General features: G+C 36.3%; 1 protein-coding gene and 1 long non-coding RNA gene across 3 annotated transcripts in view; one reads left to right on the plus strand and one right to left on the minus strand.

Annotated features, from left to right (window-relative positions):
• Positions 1–2,034: 2,034 nt before the first annotated feature.
• On the minus strand, positions 2,035–5,607 carry LOC147832415 (uncharacterized). Its single transcript, XR_015516323.1, has 3 exons — positions 5,310–5,607; positions 3,164–5,224; positions 2,035–3,060 (listed from the first exon to the last, which is right to left on the minus strand). It is a non-coding gene; the product is annotated as an uncharacterized LOC147832415 (long non-coding RNA).
• rapgef5a (Rap guanine nucleotide exchange factor (GEF) 5a) overlaps positions 4,997–21,401 on the plus strand; it is a 111,380-nt gene continuing 94,975 nt past the window's right edge. For both annotated transcript variants that reach the window (NM_001442764.1, NM_001442765.1), the window contains exon 1: positions 4,997–5,239. In NM_001442764.1, the coding sequence (NP_001429693.1) occupies positions 5,075–5,239 (165 nt within the window). In that variant the 5' untranslated portion in view covers positions 4,997–5,074. The remainder of the gene's footprint in view (positions 5,240–21,401) is intronic.

The following is a 21,401-nucleotide window of genomic DNA, read 5'->3' on the forward strand; positions in this document are numbered from 1 at the left end:
AGGTAAAACAATTACAGAATCCAAGCCGTCTATATGGAGGTAACAGGATAAGCGGTCAGATGCAAACATGAAAAGGAACGGCATAATACCACCCTGTAGCGCTTGGTTTAAAGATGAAATGCAGTAATATGTACAGTACTTCTGGCAACAAAATTTGCGATCTCCGGAAATGTATATAGGGTTACTCTTTTAAAATGAGCCTATGTTGAATAATTCAGCAGGGCTCATGATCAACTGTGTGTCTGAGTGCATTTACATCATCTTTGAGTGTTCAATTTAAAATATCACTAAAGGGTTATATATAAGGTTTCGACATAGGTTCATTCTGAAAACGTAGCCCTATATACGTTTCTGGAGACCTCAAATTATGTAGCCAGAGATATGTATGGCTGCATTTTATTTTTTAAACGAACGCTACGGGGCGGTATGATGCTGTTTCTTTTCGAGCTTACCAGCTTACGCTTACCTCCGTATAGTCCCGTTAGCTCACCATGAACGTCGGTGGACTTGACATGCAGAGCGGAGTTGACCGTGACAACAGTGTTCGAATCTGGTGAAGAACAGTTCCAGAAAGCAGGTAAGACAAAAACAGAAGCCCAAAAATAAAATAAACGAGTAAATAACCAGCCTGATCTCACGAGGAAACGTAAGTATTTTACGTTTTGTCAGTTTAGTAGCTTATTGGTTTGAATTCAGTCGTACGAGAATGTACGATTTTAAAAAGGAGGCGTGACACCCAACCCCACCCCTTACCCCAACCATCATTGGGGGATGAGCAAATCATACTAAATTGTACAAATTAGATTGTACAGATACATACAAATTAGCCGCTACATCAAAAAGTTACGAATTGCCGTGAGATTGCATTGAAATAACTCGGTGAAAATGTGGTAAAATATGAAAAGTAAAAATCAGGCGAGGGCTTTTCTTTTTCTGGATTGCTTTTGATTTTTGGTTTATGGATGGGGTGATTAGGTTAAATGGTGCTTTTGAAAGCACTATTGGTTGGGTTTAGAGGAGGAGGAGGAGGGTGGGTCAGGCATTTGCTCAGTTGACAGCGACTTCTGGTGGATTTATGTGAGAACAGCTGGTGCAAATGGCACTCGTGAGAGAAATGTGAGATCTAAAAAAAGCGTACACAGCGGCCTCTAGGGGTGTCGCGTAAACAAAAACTGCACAAAAGGTAGCTCCTGGGATGTATTTGGTGCTCTCCAGAAACTTATATAGGGGTACGTTTTTAAAATTAGCCTAGGTTGGAATTATTAGTCCTCCAGTGTTTTTTTTTCCCCCAATTTCTTTTTAACGGAAGGAAGATATTTTACAACACATTTATAAACATGATAGATTTAATATCTAATTTCTAATAACTGATTTACTTTATCTTTTCCGTGATGACAGCACATAATATTTGACCAGATATTTTAAGTATTCAGACATTTAAAAGCTTGGTTAATTAGCCAAGTTAGATTAGTTAGGTAAGTTGTTGTATAATAGTGGTTTGTTCTGTAGAAAATCCAAAACAAATAATGCATAATTAACCCTAAAATGTTTTTTTTAAAAATTAAAAACTTCTTTTATTCTAGCCGAAATAAAACAAACAAGACTTTCTCCAGAAGAAATAATATTATTAGACATACTGTGAAAATTCCTTGCTCTGGTAAACATCATTTGGGAAATATTTGAAAAAGAAAATTCACCGTAGGGCGAATAATTCTGACTTCTACTGTATCTTGGCTTGCTCAGAAAGCATCCTGAAGAATTTATCTGGCAGATTTAGCCACAGATTTAGCTCAGTTTCAGTCCCGTCATGCTCTTCTGAGCGGCGGGGACGTCTGCCAACCCGTGTCACGCTGGCAGTGGGTGTTAATGGATAACAACCGCAGGCGTCCACCATCACACACACATGCCAAAGCATCCAAACAATCTGTGTGTAATCAGAGACTTGCTTCTGATTCTGACCTTGATGGAGAAAAAATGACCTGAGCATCAAAATAAGTATTTGTAAATAAACCAAAATTCCATTCATTTTCCTTTGGCTTAGTTCCTTATTTATCAGTGGTCGCCACAACGGAATTAACCAACAACTATTCAGGGATATGTTTTACGCAGTAAACTGGAAAAACGAACATGTGCTATATAGAATCAGGTACTATGAACACCGGTCTTAAGAGACAAACAACCTGATCAATACTTTAACACAACGCAATATAACGTCCCAAGAAACACCACAGACCTGAAAATCAATTCATTTCTATTGATGTGAACTTCTGAACACTGCTATTGATTTCATGCTGATTCTTTAATACAGACGAGTGGGTCATAGTGGAGAGTGTCCTTATGTAATGCCAAGGACAGATCCGTGTTCCTCTTGAATAAGAAACAACATTCAAAAGTAATGTTTTTAATATTAGTCACAAAGTCTAATAAAGCATTCAACCACACTGTAAAACTACCGATTGATTTACATTTTTAAGCTCAATCAAATTAACCATGTGAGCCATTTGAACTAATATTATATTAAACTGACGTAAAATAGCTCACTTAACTTAAAAAATTGAGTTAGAACAAGATTGACTTAGTTTAATAAGTTGCAAGTAACTAAAAACAAATGTTATCGTAGTAATGGTATAGCAATAGTGGTTGTCATTGTGTTTATATCTTAAATTTCTGGATTGAAGATGATGAAAATGCAATCAGATTCTCTATTATTGCTAACACTGTGTTGAGGATGTCTGTTAATCACTGTAAAAAAAAAAATGTTGGGTTCCAAACAAATTGATTTGTGCTGGGACAACATGAAGAAATTAAGTTATCTTATTGTTTTTATCAATATAAGTGGATTGAATGTGAAGAATTTCAATTAACATACTAACCTTTACCAATTTAAATGGATTGAACTTGAAGTAGTTAACTAATTTTTACCAATTTAAGTGGATTGAACATAAAGGAATTGTTAACTTATAAATTTTTACCAATTTAAATGGATTGAACGTTAAGAAGTTAACTTATTAATTTGCACTAATTTAAGTGGATTAAACATGAAGAAATTAAGTTAACGTACTATTTTTCCCAATTTATGTTGATTAAACATGAAGAAATAAAGTTAACGTACTATTTTTCCCAATTTATGTTGATTAAACATGAAGAAATTAAGTTAACGTACTATTTTTCCCAATTTATGTTGATTAAACATGAAGAAATAAAGTTAACGTACTATTTTTCCCAATTTAAGTGGATTAAAAGTGGAGAAATTAAGTTAACTTATTAGTTCTTACCAATTTAAGTGGATTGAACGTGTGGGAATTAAGTTAACTTAATAGTTTTTACCAATTTAAGTGCATTGAACGTGAAGGAATTAAGTTAATGTACTGGTTTTTACCAATTTATGTGCATTGAAAGTGAAGGTATTAAATTAACTTACAATTATTTTCCATATTTAAGTGTATTGAATGTGACGAAATTAAGTTAACTTATTAGTTTTTACCAATTTAAGTGGATTGACCCTTAAGAAATTAAGTTAACGTACAAGTTTTTACCAATTTAAGTTTATTGAACGTGAAGGAATTAGGTTAACTTAATAGTTTTTAACCAATATAAGTGGATTAAACAGAAAGAAATTAAGTTAACGTGCACGTTTTTTACCAATTTAAGTTTTTTGAAAGTGAAGGAATTAAGTAACTTAATAGTTTTTAACCAATATAAGTGGATTGAACGATAAGAAATTAAGTTAACGTACTAGTTTTTACCAATTTATGTGGATTGAAAGTGAAGGTATTAAGTTAACTTACTACTTTTTCTCCAATTTAAGTGGATTGAATTAAGTTGTCCCCAAATAAACTCAAGAATTGTGTTGTTTCAGCTCATTTTAAATAAGTAGTTTGAACAAACGGCAAGTGTAATGTTTCTGAGTGTATTTATTCACTGTGAGCCGGACAATAAGAGGTTAAATGATTCAGAGCGTTTCATTGATCTCCACCAGCTGGGTTAAATCGTTTTTGGCTCAACTGTGTCAGAAAACAGAGTGTAGGAATTATATTAAAGGGGCTATTTTGGGCCACCAAACCAGAAAGTTTAACAAAACCTCTTCGTGGAAGTATCTCAAGGTTAAAAAGCAATTCATACAGTAAATAGATTGAATGGAAATAATTAAAATGCATTTTTAAGTGGTAGCTTTCTGTAAGGTGCAGGATATGTCAGCAGCCTTATGTGTGTTCTTATGTGAGTGTGTGTGTGTGCGCGTGCGTGCGTGCGCGCGCGCGCAGCTCAGGAAATAATTATTTTTGTAAGTTAGCAATGGCTGATAAAACCTCTTTTTGTATTTAATATATTTTTTAATCTTAGTTTTCTGTTAGGTTCACTGAAAAAAAGATTCATTGGATTTATTTACTAATTTTATTAAGGTAAGTGGTTGCAAACAATTTATATGGGCTGAATTCAAACAAACAAATTAGGTTTAACATTACTAAATTTAATGTATTAGTTTAAATTCAGCAAATATAAATTAATTGCAACCACGTTCCTCAAAATATTTAGTAAATCCAATTAATAATAATTTTCAGTGCACAGGATTTGTGTAAAAGCAGGAAAGCTAGCCTTCTGTGTGTTTGTATGTGAGCGTGTCCATGTTTGTGTGTATGTGAACGTGTGTGTGTGTGTGCAGCTTGGGAAATAATTATTTTTATTGTAGATTCAAGTTAGATTAAACCCCTTTTTGTGAAAGTATCTCAACATAAAAAACAATACATTAAAAAGATTTAAAGTAAATAATAATAATGTAAATAAATTAAATGTATTTTTAAAACTTAGTTATTCTGTTAGCTACAGAATTTGTCTATATGCAGGAAAATGTCCTCGTTTAGCCAGCCTGCTGTGTTTTATGTGAGTGTGTCCGTGTTTGTGTGTGCGAGTCCATCTGCGTGTGTCTGCGCGCGCGCGCTCGCTGGGTGGAGCAGCAGTGTACGGCAGGTCTGCTCTCCTCTCCCCGCTTGAGCGGCTCATTGCGGCGGCGCTACATCGGGCGGCGGCGGCGGAATGTCGCTCCGTGTGTGTGAACAGCAGGTGGAGGAGTAGGAGGATGATGATGATGGAGGAATCCGACAGCATCCCCTGCACCGCGGAGGACGGACTCCTGTCGAGCTGGAGGTGGAACAGAACCGCCAGGGACCAAGTCCAGATCAAGCAGAAGATCCGAGATCTGCCAGGATTATTAAAGCACGGACTGAACCTGCGCAAAAAGAGCGTGAGTTACCAATGCGTGATGAAGAATGTCTGTGTGTGTGTGTGTGTGTGTGTTCGTGATCAATACACACCCGTGTCCACCATCACCGTCTGCCTATATAATGCGCACGAGCAACCTGAGTTTAATGAGAAATTCAGATTGGTTTGCGCGTTAATGCTTTAATCTGAATGTCATTGATTATGAAGGAGAGGCTGTGGTGTGTTTTTTTTATTTTCAGTCCTGGTATCTAAGGCAACAGAGATCCACACACATATACACCAGCAGGTACACAAACACACTCACACACCTGCTGTAACTTCATAGCGCGAAAAAAAATATGCGGTTCATATTTGATTAATATTCTTTGCAATATTTCGCCAAGTTACCATGGTAACCATAGTTTCAGTCAAAGCACAAGTGCATCAGTTAAATTATTATGGGATGCTTTGAAAATATTAATGTCATTGTGTTCTTTCATTTTGCCATGGTGGCTTATTTAGAATACATACATATATATATATATATATATATATATATATATATATATATATATATATATATATATATATATATATATATATATATATATAGGCCTATATATATTAATTATGAAAATTAACCAAGCTTCTATGTAAAGTTGTGTATTTTAACAGCTTAATAATATGTCAGTGAGTGTTTTTACAAAAAGCATTGTTTTTTGGACATATAGTGCTGTGATATATATGACACAATAGCATTTCCTGAATTTGTGTACCATGCAAATACCATATAGTGGTCAGAGTGTACAATACCTGACAAAAGTCTTGTCGCCTATCCCATTTTTAAGAACAGCAAATAATAACTTGACTTCTAGTTGATCATTTGAAATCAGAAGTGGCCTCTATACGCTTATTTTGATAAAATAAAATTTATTTAAAAAAAAAAAAATAAAAAAAATAAAAAAAAAATATATATATATATATATATATATATATATATATATATATATATATATATATTTATTTATTATTTAATTAGGACAGTATGGTCTGACTTTGCTTAGACAAAAGTCCTGTAACAAAGGTTAAGTACAATAAAGAATATGAAGTCATGCTGCAGTGGAGACAGAATGAATATTGTGTCTGACTCCATCATGAGCTTGGAGGACTGCATCTATACATCTCTGCACTGACTCAAATCACTGATTAATAAAGTCATCTGGAATGGCAAAGAAAGCCTTTTTGTAGGACTGCCAGAGTTCATCAATATTCTTTGGATTCATCTTCAACACCTCCTCCTCCATCTTACCCCAGACATGCTCAATAATGTTCATGTCTGGTGACTGGGCTGGCCAATCCTGGACGACCTTCCTTGCTTTCAGGAGCTTTGATGTGGAGGCTGAAGTATGAGCAGGACCGCTATCCTGCTAGAGAATTGTCCCTCTCCTGTGGTTTGTAATGTAATGGGCAGCACAAATGTCTTGATGCCTCAGGCTGTTGATGTTGATCACCCACTCTGCAGATCTCTCGCACGCCCCCATTCTGAATATAACCCCAATCCATGACTTTGCCTTCACCAAACTTGAATGATTTCTGTGAGAATCTTAGCTCCATGCTGGTTCCAGTAGATCTTCTCCAGTATTGGTGATGATTGAGATGCAGTTCAACAGATCAAATCTACTTTCTGACACTTTTCCGAATGATCAACTAGAGGTCAAGTTATTATTTGTTGCTCTTACAACTGGAATCCACGACAAAACTTTTGTCAGGTATGTGTACTTAATAAAAAGAGCTGACAGGTTGTTCTTTTAATTGTTAATAATTTACGTAAAGATTGCTGAGTTCCACGCAATTCCTTCATGTTGTCTAAAACACAAATCGATTAAATTACCTTAATCGTTTTTACTAATTTAAGTAGCTTGAACATAATTAGGCATGGGACGATTATAACTGTTTTCAAGGTATACCGCGGTTTGGAAGAGTCAAGGTTTTAAAACCGCCAACATTTTCTCAAATACCGTTCCTAAGTTATGTGTAGGATTTTTAGGACAACAGTATCTCCAGCAGAAAAGGTCTTCAAAGATGCCATTTTAAAGTGTAAATAAAGCTGTGTTTTTGAAACTAATGAAGACAGCAGAAGTCAATGATTTATTGTTATTTAGCCTGACATGTTTGCTGTTCTAAAATATCACAAAATAAAATATGAAGAGTTCAGATGCAAAGTGCCATCTGAAATTTCCTCCTTAAACTATTAATTTTCTTAGACTACTACGTATGAGTTGAGTAATTTCCCTTTTATGTCAACTAATATGTTTTTTTCATTACCTTTAATGTGAAGTTAGTGAACATACAGTTGTAGTCAGAATTATTAGCCCCCTTTTGATGTTTGGATACTTTTTTAAATATTTCCCAAATGATGTTTAACAGAGCAAGGAACTTTTCACAGTATGTCTGATAATATTTTTTCTTCTGGAGAAAGTCTTATTTGCTTTATTTCGGCTAGAATAAAAGCAGTTATTAATTTTTTAAAAAACATTTTTAGGACAAAATTATTAGTCTCTTTAAGCTATTTTTTTTCCGATTAGTCTACAGAACAAACCATCACTATACAGTAACTTGCCTAATTGCCCTAACCTGCCTAGTTAACCTAATTAACCTAGTTAAGCCTTTAAATGTCACTTTAAGCTGTATAGAAGTGTCTTGAAAAATATCTAGTCTAATATTATTTACTGTCATCATGACAAAGATAAAATAAATCAGTTATTAGAAATAAGTTTTTAAAACTATTATGCTTAGAAATGTGCTGAAACAATCTTCCCGCCATTAAACAGAAATTAAGGAAAAAAATAAACAGGGGTGCTAATAATACAGGGGGGCTAATAATTCTGACTTCAACTGTAAATATAGAAGTGTCTGAACAATGCTCATTTAAGAAGAAAATTTCAGACCGCACTTTAACGTTTTTGCATCTGAACTCTTCATATATTGTGTTCAAAGTGGAAAATGTTTTTGTTTTTTACCCAGACATTTACAAACACCTTATTTTAGAGCGCTAACTGCAATACTGTGATCTCGTGAAAGTGTGATTTTTTTTTTATCAGAAGTTATCAGAATCTTATATCGGCCCATGCCTGAACATAAGTTGTGTTGACCCCAATTAAGAATTGTGTTGTTTGAACTAATTTTAAATAAGTTCAGAGAAAGCATTTACTGGTTTTAAAAGATGTCTTATAGATGTCTAAACATAGTTAACTTAGCTAAAACAAGGCTAAATTTGGGCTGACAGTGGAAATCTAACAGATTTTAGATTTAATTAAATAAACAGAAATGAATGACTACACATATAAAGTCTGTCTAATCTGTCTATTTATAGTTTAAGGCTATTTGTCTATTATATTTTCACTGACAGGCTAAATTTAGCCTTTTTTAAGCCAAGCTGTCTACTTTCAGATGTCTATTAGATGTCTATTAAACACAATTGTTTGCTGGGCAGTAATTACACCAATTATTATTTACATTTACATTTAGTCATTTAGCAGACGCTTTTATCCAAAGCGACTTACAAATGAGGACAAGGAAGCAATTTACACAACTAAGAGCAACAATGAATAAGTGCTATAGGCAAGTTTCAGGTCTGTAAAGTCTAAGAAGGGAAGTATTAGTAGTATTAGTATTTTATTTTCTTTCTTTTTTTTTTGTACAGTTAGTGTGATATTCATGTTATTTATTAAATTACCTGTTAAATTGTATTTTATTGACATCTACACTTACCCCTACACTCATACCAATGAAAAACACCCAGCAAGCATTTATTGTTTTAAAAGATGTCTAATAGATGTCTAATAGACGTCTAAACGTTGTCGTCTTGGCTAAAAGAAGGCTAAATTTGGGCTGTCAGTGAAAATCTAATAGACATCTGAGAATAGGCCTAAACTAAACTACTCATCAAATAAACAGTAATGAATGACTGCACATATAAAGTCTGTCTATTTGAAAACAAGTTTTAGGCTATTTGTCTATTATATTTTCACTGACAGACCAAATTTAGCCTTGTTTAAGCCAAGCTGTCTACTTTTAGATGTCTATTAGATGTCTATTAAACACACAATTGTTTGCTGGGCAGTAATTACACAGAGTATTATTCGTTATTTATTAAATTACCCATTGAAATGTATTTCATAAACATCTACACTTAACCCAACACTCATACTAATGAAAAACACCCAGCAAGCATTTTTTGTATTTAAAAGATGTCTAAAAGATGTCTAATAGATGCCTAAACATAGTAATCTTGGCTAAAACAAGGCTAAATTAGGGCACCAATTATTATTCATGTTATTTATTAAATTACCTGTTAAATTATATTTAATTACCATTTAAGCTTAAACACCCAGCAAGATTTTTTTGTATTTAAAAGATGTCTAATAGACGTCTAAACGTTGTCGTCTTGGCTAAAAGAAGGCTAAATTTGGGCTGTCAGTGAAAATCTAATAGACATCTGAGAATAGGCCTAAACTAAACTACTCATCAAATAAACAGTAATGAATGACTGCACATATAAAGTCTGTCTATTTGAAAACAAGTTTTAGGCTATTTGTCTATTATATTTTCACTGACAGACCAAATTTAGCCTTGTTTAAGCCAAGCTGTCTACTTTTAGATGTCTATTAGATGTCTATTAAACACACAATTGTTTGCTGGGCAGTAATTACACTGAGTATTATTCATATTATTTATTAAATTACCTGTTAAATTAAATTTAATTACCATTTAAGCTTAAACACCCAGCAAGATTTTTTTGTATTTAAAAGATGTCTAATAGACGTCTAAACGTTGTCGTCTTGGCTAAAAGAAGGCTAAATTTTGGCTGTCAGTGAAAATCTAATAGACATCTGAAAATAGGCCAAAACTAAACTACTCATCAAATAAACAGAAACGAATGACTGCACATATAAAGTCTGTATATTTGAAAACAAGTTTTAGGCTATTTGTCTATTATATTTTCACTGACAGACCAAATTTAGCCTTGTTTAGGCCAAACTGTCTAATTTTGGATGACTATTAGATGTCTATTAAACACACAATTGTTTGCTGGGCAGTAATTACACAGTATTATTCATGTTATTTATTAATTTACCCATTGAAATGTATTTCATTAACATCTACACTCAACCCAACACTCATACTAATGAAAAACACCCAGCAAGCATTTTTTGTATTTAAAAGATGTCTAATAGATGTCTAATAGATGTCTAAACATAGTAATCTTGGCTAAAACGAGGCTAAATTTGGGCAGTCTGTGAAAATCTAATAGACATCTGGGAATAGGCCAAAACTAAAGTACTCGTCAAATAAACAGAAATGAATGACTGCACATGTAGTCTGTCTATTTGACGACTAGTCTAATTTTAGGCTATTCTTACTGTAGATGTCTATTATATTTTCACTGACAGCCCAAGTTTAGCCCTGTTTAGCCCTGTTCTACATTTAGACACACAATTGTTTGCTGGGTAGTTTGAACAAGCAATTTTGGAGTGGATATGCAATATTGCGTGAGGGTTGTGAGGCTGTTTGAAATCTAGTTTGAGTAAATATATGCTATTCAACCATTATTTAATCCTACTGCCATCTACACAGTACAGTTTTTGTGGACTGTAAGGAAAGAGCTGATATATATTCTGTTTATACACTCCTAACATGACAGAGGGGGTATTCAGCGCTTCAGAGGCTTGAAAACAGGAATTGTTGTTGCTGGTTCGTGTGGGTGTGTGTGTGTGTGTGTCTCATTTGTGTAAGGCTTGATTAATTGTGAGGATGTGAGGAAGATCCACATTGATCAGGCTTTTGTTGCTCTTTTAGAAATGCGGCTCATGAGTTCTGTTTTTGTTGCTTGAAAACGATACAGCATAAATATCACACAGCTCTTCGGGGTTTTATCTCTTTGTCTCTGTGTTTTTGGCGATGTGTTTCAGCGTGAGGGTTCTTATACGCCTGCGAACAGAATGTTTGGTTCGGGCTCATTTGACTCGATTCATCCGCCCCGGGGTGATCAGAGAATTAAAAAATGACAGCCTCATTAGTGCTAAATGAGAAACAAATATTACACTCGTGACATTTGTTTTGTGTCGTGCGGCTTTCACGGCAACTATTAGAGCTTCATTTGTTGGGGTCTACCGTGGATCTGGAAAGGATTGATAGCGCTTCACTTTTTCCACATTTGTTTATGTTACAGCCTTATTCCAAAATGGCTTAAATTTATTTATTTCCTCAACATTCTACACACAATCTCTCATAATAACAATGTGAAAAAGAGTTTTTTAATTTGTTGCAAATTTATTAAAAATAAAAAAGCTGAAAAATCAGATGTGCATCAGTGTTCACAGCCTTTGCTCTACTTTGACAGCGATTACAGCCTCAAGTCTTGTTGAATATGATGCCACAAGCTTGGCACACCTGTCTTTGGGAATTTCTGCCCATTCCTCTTTGCAGTACCTCTCAAGCTCTATCAGGTTGGATGGGAAGTGACGGTGTACAGCCATTTTCAGATCTCTCCAGAGATGTTCAATAGGATTTAGGTCTGGGCTCTGGCTGGGCCACTCAAGAACATTCACTGAATCATTGTTAAGCCACTCCTTTGATATTTTGGAGGTGTGCTTTGGGTTATTATCCTGCTGGAAGATGAAGCGTCCTCCCAGTCTGAGGTCAAGAGCACTCTGAAGCAGGTTTTCATTCAGGATGTCTCTGTACATTGCTGCATTCATCTTTCCCTCTATCCTGACTAGTCTTCCAGATTAGTGAAACACATCCCCACAGCATGATGCTGCCACCACCATGCTTCACTGTAGGGATGCTATTAGCCTGGTGATGAGCGCTGCCTGCTTTTCTCCAAACGTAACTCCTGGCATTCACTCCAAAGAGTTCAATTTGAGTCTCATCAGAGCAGAGTTTAGTTTCTGATGGTCTTCAGAGTCCTTCAGATGTCTTTTGGCAAATTTCAGGCAGGGAGTGTCTTCTGTCTGCCCAGTCTACCATTCAGGCCTGATTGGTTGGATTGCTGTACAGGTGGTTGTCCTTCTGTAAGGTTCTCCTCTTTCCACAGAAGAACGCTGGAGCTCAGACAGACCATCAGGTTATTGATCACCTCCCTGACTAATGCCCTTCTCCACTGATCACTCCGCTTAGATGTCCGGCCAGCTCTAGGAAGAGTCCTGGTGGTTCCAAACATCCTCCACTTACGGATGATGGAGGCCGCTGTGCTCATTGGAACTTTCAGAGCAGCAGAAATGTTTCTGTAAGCTTCCCCAGCCTTGTGCCTCCAGACAATCCTGTCTCGGAGGTCTACAGACAATTCTATTGTCTTCATGCTTGGTTTGTGCTTTGACATGTCAACCCTGGGAGCTTATATAGACAGGTGTACGCCTTTTCAAATCATGTCCAATCAGCTGAATCGACCACAGGTGAACTTCCATGAAGCTGCTGAAGCATCTCAAGACTGATCAGTGGAAACAGAATGTACCTGAGCTCAATTTAGAGCTTCACGACTGGAAAAACTGTGAATACTGATGTACATGTGATTATTCAGCTTTTTTATTTTTAATAAATTTGCAACAATTTCAAAAACTCTTTTATTACATTGTCATTATGGAGTATTGTGTGTAGAATGTTGAGGAAATAAATTAATTTAATTCATTTTGAAATAAGGCTGTAACATAAAACATGTGGAAAAAGTGAAGCGCTATGAATACTTTCCGCATGCACTGTACATGCAATTACAAGCACCCCCCTAGATGTCGGAAATAAACCATAAAATTACCGATTTGTTTTGTTTTTTTTATAGTGTAGGCAAGTCATGTACAACATTGATGTAGACCAGGGGTGTCCAAACTCGCTCCTGGATGGCCGGTGTCCTGCAAATTTTAGTTCCAACCTCCATTGAACACATCTGAACCTGCTCATCAAGCTCTTTCTAGGTATACTAGAAACTTCCAGACAGGTGTGTTGAAGGAAGTTGGAGCTAAACTATGCAGGACACCAGCCCTCCAGGACCGAGTTTGGACACCGCTGATGTAGACAATCCAAAACAAATATTGCTTAAGGGGGCTAATAATATTGATTCTAAAATAGTTGTAATTTTCTAGCTGAAATAAAACAAATAAGACTTTCTCCAGAAGAAAAAAATATTATCGGAAATACTGTAAAAGTTCCTTGTTAAACATCATTTGGGAAATATTTAAAAAAGAAAAGATAGTTCACAGGAGGGCGAATAATTCAGACTTTTTATAGGAAACATCTAAAACAACATTATTTCCTCACTGAGAGTTCTTGTGTGTTATAAAAGTGCTATCTTCGAGCGATACAGATTTTCTTTTGAGAGTTCTGGGATTGTTTTTTCAGACGAGGCGACAGACGCTCGTCTCTGCTTTAAAATCGGCCATGCGGTGATGTGACATCTCACAAGCAATCCTACACAATTCTCTGAAGGAGAAACTGCACTTAATGACAGAGTCCTCATGCTGCTAAGTGGACGTGTGTGTGTGTGTGTGTGTGTGGGCGCATGCATGTGTGTGTGAGTGCCTCTGGATGTAATGAAATCTTAACGAGAAAGACAAGGCTTGTTTGATGTCTCCATCTTGCAGTGCACTCATCCAGAGCGACAGATTTATCCGCAAGCCATGCAAGAGAGAGGTGCGCGAGCGTGTGTGTGTGTGTACGTGTGTGTGTGTGTGTGTGTGTGTGTGTGTGTGTGTGTGTGTGTGTGTGTGAGTGTGTGAGTGTGTGTGAGAACGCTCTAATCTAAAAGTAATCCATTTCTGACACATAATGACACACAGACTCACTGCACTCTGGAACTGTGTGCACTGCATAGTGAGTCAGGATGCTGTCTGTGCATCTTTCTGTTCTGTTGCTCTCTCTTCACGTTGCTCACATTCTGTACCATTTCTCCTGCGCGCTCCCTTTCCTTCATGCATTTGTAAATCCTTTCCCTCATCTCTCTCTTTCTCTCTCTTTGCTACAAGGAGATTGAAATGATGCTTCTTAGTGTGGCTGATGTTAGTTGTTAGTTTTTTATTTATATTGTATTATATTATTCAGTCATTTATTTTCTTGTTGGCTTAGTCTCTTTTAAATTATATGATATTATATTAATTATATTACATGATATTATATCAAATTATTATATTACGTTATATTATGTTATATTACATTATATATATATATATATATATATATATATATATATATATATATATATATATTATATTATATTATACTGTTGCCTCACAGCAAGGGGGTTGCTGGTTCGAGCCTTGTCTGGCTCAGTTGGCGTTTCTGTGTGGAGTTTGCATGTTCTCTCTGCGTTTGTGTGGGTTTCTTCCGGGTGCTCCGGTTTCCCCACAGTCCAAAGACTTGCGGTACAGGTGAATTGGATAGGCTAAACTGTCCATAGTGTATAAGTGAGAATGAGTGTGTATTGATGTTTTCCAGAGATGGGTTCCGCTGAAAATGCATCCACTGCGTAAAAAATATTCTGGATAAGTTGCTGGTTCATTCTGCTGTGGTGACCCTAGATTAATAAAGAGACTAAGCCGAAAAGAAAATGAATGAATTATATATTTTATTAAATTATATTATATTATAAATGAATGAATATTATATTATATTTTATTACATTGTATATTATATTATATTATATTATATTATATTATATTATATTATATTACATTGTATTATATATTATATTATATTATATTATATTATATTATATTATATTATATTATATTATATTATATTATATTATATTATATTATATTATATTATATTATATTATTTTATAATATATTATATATTAATTTTACTATATTATATTATATTATATTATATTATATTATATTATATTATATTATATTATATTATATTATATTATATATTAATTATATTATATTTTATTTTATTTTATTTTATTAAATTGTATTATATTATATCACATTAAATTATATTATGTAATATTAAATTATATTTCATTATATTATATTTCATTATATTATATTATATTATAATAAATTATATTATATTATATATTAATTATATTTTATTTTATTTTATTCAATTGTATTATATTAAATTAAATTATATTATATGTATTTCATTATATTATATTATATTATATTATATTATATTATATTATATTATTTTAAATTATATTATATTATATATTTGCAACAAGAAGGTCACTGGCTCGAGCCTCAGCTGGGTCTGTGTGGAGTTTGCATGTTCTCCCTGCATTGGCGTGGGTTTCCTCTGGGTGCTCTGGTTTTGCCAACAGTACAAAGACATGCTGTACAGGTGAATTGGGAAGGCTAAATTGTGCCTAGTGTATGAGTGTGATTGAGTATGTATGGATGTTTCCTAGAAATGGGTTGCGGCTGGAAGGGCATCCGCTGCGTAAAACATGTGCTGGATAAGTTGGCGGTTAATTCCGCTGTGGCGACCTCAGATTAATAAAGGGACTAAGCTGAAAAGAAAATGAATAAATGAATAATTATTTGCAGCATTGACTGTGAAATCAAATGAGCTGTAAAATCTGAATAAATGTACAAAATTAAAACTGTGGCAGGACTGACTAGACTGTAGAGGGCTGTAACACTGTAACAAACTGTTTCTGGAGGCATCTCTCAAACTGTATATTGATGACCGATCTTTCTCAGCCACTCAAGGAACAGATACAATCCCAAAAAACTATTAGTATGGATTTTTGCTGATAACCCATTGCTGGAACAATCGATTATCTACAATGATTGGTCAATCGGTCAACCTCTATTTTCTAGGATGACCTGTTTCTAGGATGCCCAATGCTTTTTAATTGGTTGCTAAAGCACCCTGATGGCTGCTAGGATAATTTACAAGGTTGTAATTGATAGGTCATTGTTAAATAATTCCACAAAATCTTTAATAAAGTAACACATTTTTGAAAAATCCTTCACAAATGGTGCGTGGCGAGTTATATTCAAGACACTTTAATACGAGAGATGAAGGGTTTATTCAAATGACATTGAGAAAATTGGATCGTTTTGTAATTTATGAGCCGCAAAGGATATGAAAGGTGATTTAACTCTTGTGTGCTGTTGTTTTCATCCACTCTGGGGTGATTTGGAGTCTTGATTCGGCCACGACGTTTTCTGTGTTTTAGCAAATGGGATGATTTTTGGTAAAAAAAATCTAATTTTGACACATATTTTAGGAAAATGCTTGGATAATTTTTAAATACTCAACAATACACTCTGGGCGAATTGACTACCCTTTCATTATGTTAGGGGCTGTTTTTGCCCCATTGACTTTCCAGGGTTTCCGCGGGGTCTTAAATAGTCTAAAATTTAAAAATCCAAATTTTAGGTCTTAAATAGTAAAATTCACTGTTCTAGGTCTGGAATATGTTTGCACGGGTCTTATTTTTCCGATGTCCATGTAACGCTACATCTAATGCTCATTTCAATTAATTTTTGTTGTTGTTGCTTGGTTTTCGTTGGCGTTGTAGTTCTTTATTTCTCTAGTCCAATTGTAGTTTGCTGTATTACAACTACAAATGAGACCAACATGCAACAGCCAATCATTATTCTGTTATTGACCTCTGAATGTGACGTCATCGCTGTGTTTGCAGAGGTTCGCTTTGGGTGCGCACAATATGATTTGACCAACGGCTGGCAGAACTCACGAAATGTTTTGAGACTCGGGTGATTTGAGTTGAATTTGAAACACTTTGAAGAGATTTTGTCTGAAACAGGTATGACTAACGTTACAGACATCTTTATGATCGGTCCACGCGTGATCATAGGGAGAACCAGATGACCAATTATTCTTGGCTAGAAACTGCAACAGCATTCGGAAAGTTTTTGGAAAAGTTTGGATAAGCTAAAAAAAGAGGCCATGGCAAAAGTGGAGACCGAGGTGGTTTTAATATTACTGAATATGTTTTTCCACAAGTCATAGGTTTTACACTGATGTGGATATTACAATTTTGAAGTTAAAATGATTTACAGGTTACAAACTAAAATTAAGAAACAAATTTTGTCTTTGATAACTGGAAAGGAATATTTGAACCTATCGGTTTACAATATACTGATGCCCAATTTCTAGACTTTATTGGAGAAAATGGTCCGGAATGTTGGATCATTATTGCCCTTTTAGCTCATAAGTTGAGGTCAGAAACTAGTCAGACAGTAATGTGCAAATTGTCAAGTGGGCAAAAAAAAATCAGTATTTTTAGTAAGTGTACTTTTTTTGCTTTCATTCTAGCCATAATAAAAATATAATTGAAGAGCAACCCATGTTCTGTTGCCATTAATATTTAACTTTAATAGGTAAAACTGTCCGAGACATAAACAAAAGCAAGTGATGCATCAAAGTTTGATGTAAAAAATCTTGAATGGTTATAAAATCAGAATCAGTTTTATCGCCAAGTGTGCTTCGCGCACACAAGGAATTTGTTTTGGCTACAGAAGCTTCCAGTGTACAACACAAAATAAATAAGAAAGAAAAAAGATGATGAACATTGAACAGAGATGCAGTTGGCCAAAAAGATCTGAATGTTGAATTGTAAGTACAGGTTTGTTATAAATGTACAGGTTATAAGGTGCTGTGTACAAATGCGAATGGAGAAAGTATTGCATTGTAAATAGTTATAATGTGCTGTGTACAAATGCGTATGAGAAAGTATTGCACATATTTATAGCACAGTTGGGGGATATTTAGCTGTTCGTGAGGTAGATTGCCTGAGGAAAGAAACTTTTTCTGTGTCTGGCTGTTTTTGTGCTTGGTGCTTTGAAGCACCAACTTATCCAGCACTTTTTTACGCAGCGGATGCCCTTCCAGCTGCAACCTATCTCTGGGAAACATCCACACACACTCATTCACACTCACACTCATACACTACGGACAATTTAGCCTACCCAATTCACCTGTACCGCATGTCTTTGGACTGTGGGGGAAACCGGAGCACCCGGAGGAAACCCACGCGAATGCAGGGAGAACATGCAAACTCCACACAGAAACGCCAACTGGGCTGAGGCTCAAACCATCAACCCAGCGACCTTCTTGCTGTGAGGTGACAGCATTACCTACTGCACCACTGCGTTGCCCAAGTGCCGACCAGACATTAATAATTCGAACAGAAAGTGTGCTGGGTGCGAGGCGTCCAGAGGGATTTTACAAGCCCTTTTACTCACTCTGGAAGAGTACAGTTCTTGAAGTGTAGGAAGGGTAGTGCCAGTGATTCGTTCAGCAGTCCGGACTATTCGCTCTAGTCTACGGAGGTCGGTTGTGGCAGCTGAGCCGAACCAGATGGTGACTGAAGTAATGATACACTCCTGTCAGGGTCTGGGATATAACCTGGGTCTCTGGTGTGAGAGGAACCCCAGAGTTCATCAAGGATCTTTGGATTCATCTTCAACGCCTCCTCCTTCATCTTACCCCAGACATGCTCAATAATGTTCATGTCTGGCGACTGGGTTGGCCAATCCTAGAGCACCTTGACCATCTTTACTTTCAGGAGCTTTGATGTGGAGGCTGAAGTATGAGAAGGAGCGCTATCCTGCTGGAGAATTGTCCCTCTCCTGTGGTTTGTAATGTAATGCGCAGCACAAAAGTCTTGATACCTCAGGCTGTTGATGTTGCCATCCACTCTGCAGATCTCTCCCACACTGAATGTAACCCCAAACCATGATTATTCCTTCACCAAACTTGACTGATTTCTGTGAGAATCTTGGTCCATGCTGGTTCCAGTAGGTCTTCTGCAGTATTTGTGATGATTGGGATGCAGGTCAACAGACGATTCATTAGGAACAATCTACCTTCTGCTTCTTTTTTAATGATCAACTAGAAGTCAAGTTATTATTTGTTGCTCTGGGATCAACGACAAGACTTTTGTCAGGTAGTGCATAATCATGCACTCTTGATTAATGTTGGTTTTTCCCAGTTTGGAAGTCATTATAATGGAAGTCAATGAGACAAAAACAGCCTCTAACATAACAGGTTGTAAATATGAGCAACACACAAGGGTTAATCGAAAGTTTTTAGCTATGCATGAAGGACAAGAGTGCATTTCTCTCTCTCATCTTGTTATCGAACAAGCCTTCCTCCACCTCCTGCCTCTGCTTATCTCTGTGGCCTGTCTGCTCCATTTCCTATCCGACCCAAACAGAGTTCAGCTCCCAGACTTCCAACAGCAGATCAATACAGTAAATCTGATACACACGCCATCTTCAGAGCCCAGTCAAAACAAAGCCAACAAGCGTACGCTCGGCCCCTGGGGAGATTCATCCGCAGAGCGACAAACGCTTGTAGATAGCAGACTATCTGTGGATACCTGCAGATCAGCTCGCGTCGCAGCCATTCTCGGGAATTTCAAACAATATTCAGACGAATGGTGATGAATGCGTTTCTATTGTTTAGACTCCTTTGATGCTGAGCCTGATAACAGAACGCTCACGTTTGTTGTTAAGTCAGGTGTATCTGTTAGCAGGAGCGGCATTTGGGAAACCTGTTCTTTTGTTGTGGGCTTGTTGGATTGCTCATTTAAATTTGAAGGCACAACACTGCGAAACAAAGCTTGTTTGTAATCCAAGTATTTAAAGCTTCTTAGATCAAGAAGCATTTTCTAGACAAGCAAAACATATTGTCTTGTTTTAAGAAATAGTATGTCAAAATTAAATGAGGTTTTCCTTAAAACAAGCTAAATATATGCTAATGGGGTAAGCAAAAACATCTTGCGTCAAAAGGAAAAACAAGATTCATTTGGAAGACTATAACATGAGAAGGATACTTAGAACTATGAGGTATTTGAGAGAGTTGACCAACAGGAACACTTAAGCTACACCCTAGCAACCACCTACAAAAATAAAACCCTAGCAGTCACCCAACCTTTTCTTGCAGTCAAATAGAACAGCTTAGCAACCACCTAAACTACTCTAGTAATGGCATATAAACCAGCAAACACTCTAGCAATGCCCTATCAACTAACATCCCGAAAGACTTCTTGACCACCCTAGCAACCTCGGAAACTAAAGCAACACGCTAGCAACTACCAACAGAACACACTAACAAAACCATAGCAACCACCTGGAGCACTCTAAGAACACCCTGGCAACCTACCCAGACACTTAAGCAACACCCTAGCAACCACCTCCAATACTAATACCCTAGCAACCACCTGGAACACTCTGGGGACACCCTATCAACCAACTCAAACACTTGCAATCAAATAGAATAGCTTAGCAACCATCTAGAATACTCTAGGAAGACCCTGGCAACCAACACAGACACTTAAGCAGCACCCTAGCAACCACCTACAACACTAATGCCCTAGCAGCCACCCAACCTTTGCATGCAGTCAAACAGAACAGCTTAGCAACCACCTAGAATACACCAGCAATGTCATAGCAACCACAGAACACTGTAGCAATGCCCTAGCAACCACCTGGAACACTCTAGGAACACACTAGCAATGCCCTATCAACTAACATCCCGAAACACTTCTTGACCACCCTAGCAACCTTGGAAACTAAAGCAACAAGCTAGCAACCAGCAACAAAGATAATAACCTAGCAGCCATCTAATCTTTTCTTGCAGTGAAATAGAACATCTTAGCAACCACCTAAAAAACTATAGCAATGCCTTATCAACCACAGAACACTGTGACAATGCCCTAGCAACCTCCTCCAATAATAACATCCTAGCAACCACCTAACCTTAGGGACAACCTAGAATACTCTTTATTGACATAGCAACCCCAAAACACACTAACAATACCATAGCAACCACCTGGAGCACTCTATGAACACCCTGGCAACCAACCCAGAAACTTAAGCAACACTCTAGCAACCACCTCCAATACTAAAACCCTAGCAACCACCTGGAACACTCTAGGAACACCCTAACAACCAACTCAGACACTTGCAATCAAATAGAACAGCTTAGCAATCACCTAGAATACTCCAGTAATGCCATAGCAACCACAGAACACTGTAGCAATGGCCTAGCAACCACATGGAACACTCTAGGAACACACTAGCAATGCCATAGTAACCACAGAACACCCTAGCAATGCCCTAGCAGCAACCTGGAACACTCCAGGAACACCCTAGCTACCAACTCGGACACTTAAACAACACCCTAGCAACCACCTACAAACATTAAAACCTTAGCAGCCACAC

This window comes from Danio rerio, chromosome 19 (genome assembly GCF_052040795.2).
Source record: "Danio rerio strain M-AB ecotype USA chromosome 19, GRCz13ab, whole genome shotgun sequence".
Taxonomy (NCBI): Eukaryota; Metazoa; Chordata; class Actinopteri; order Cypriniformes; family Danionidae; genus Danio; species Danio rerio.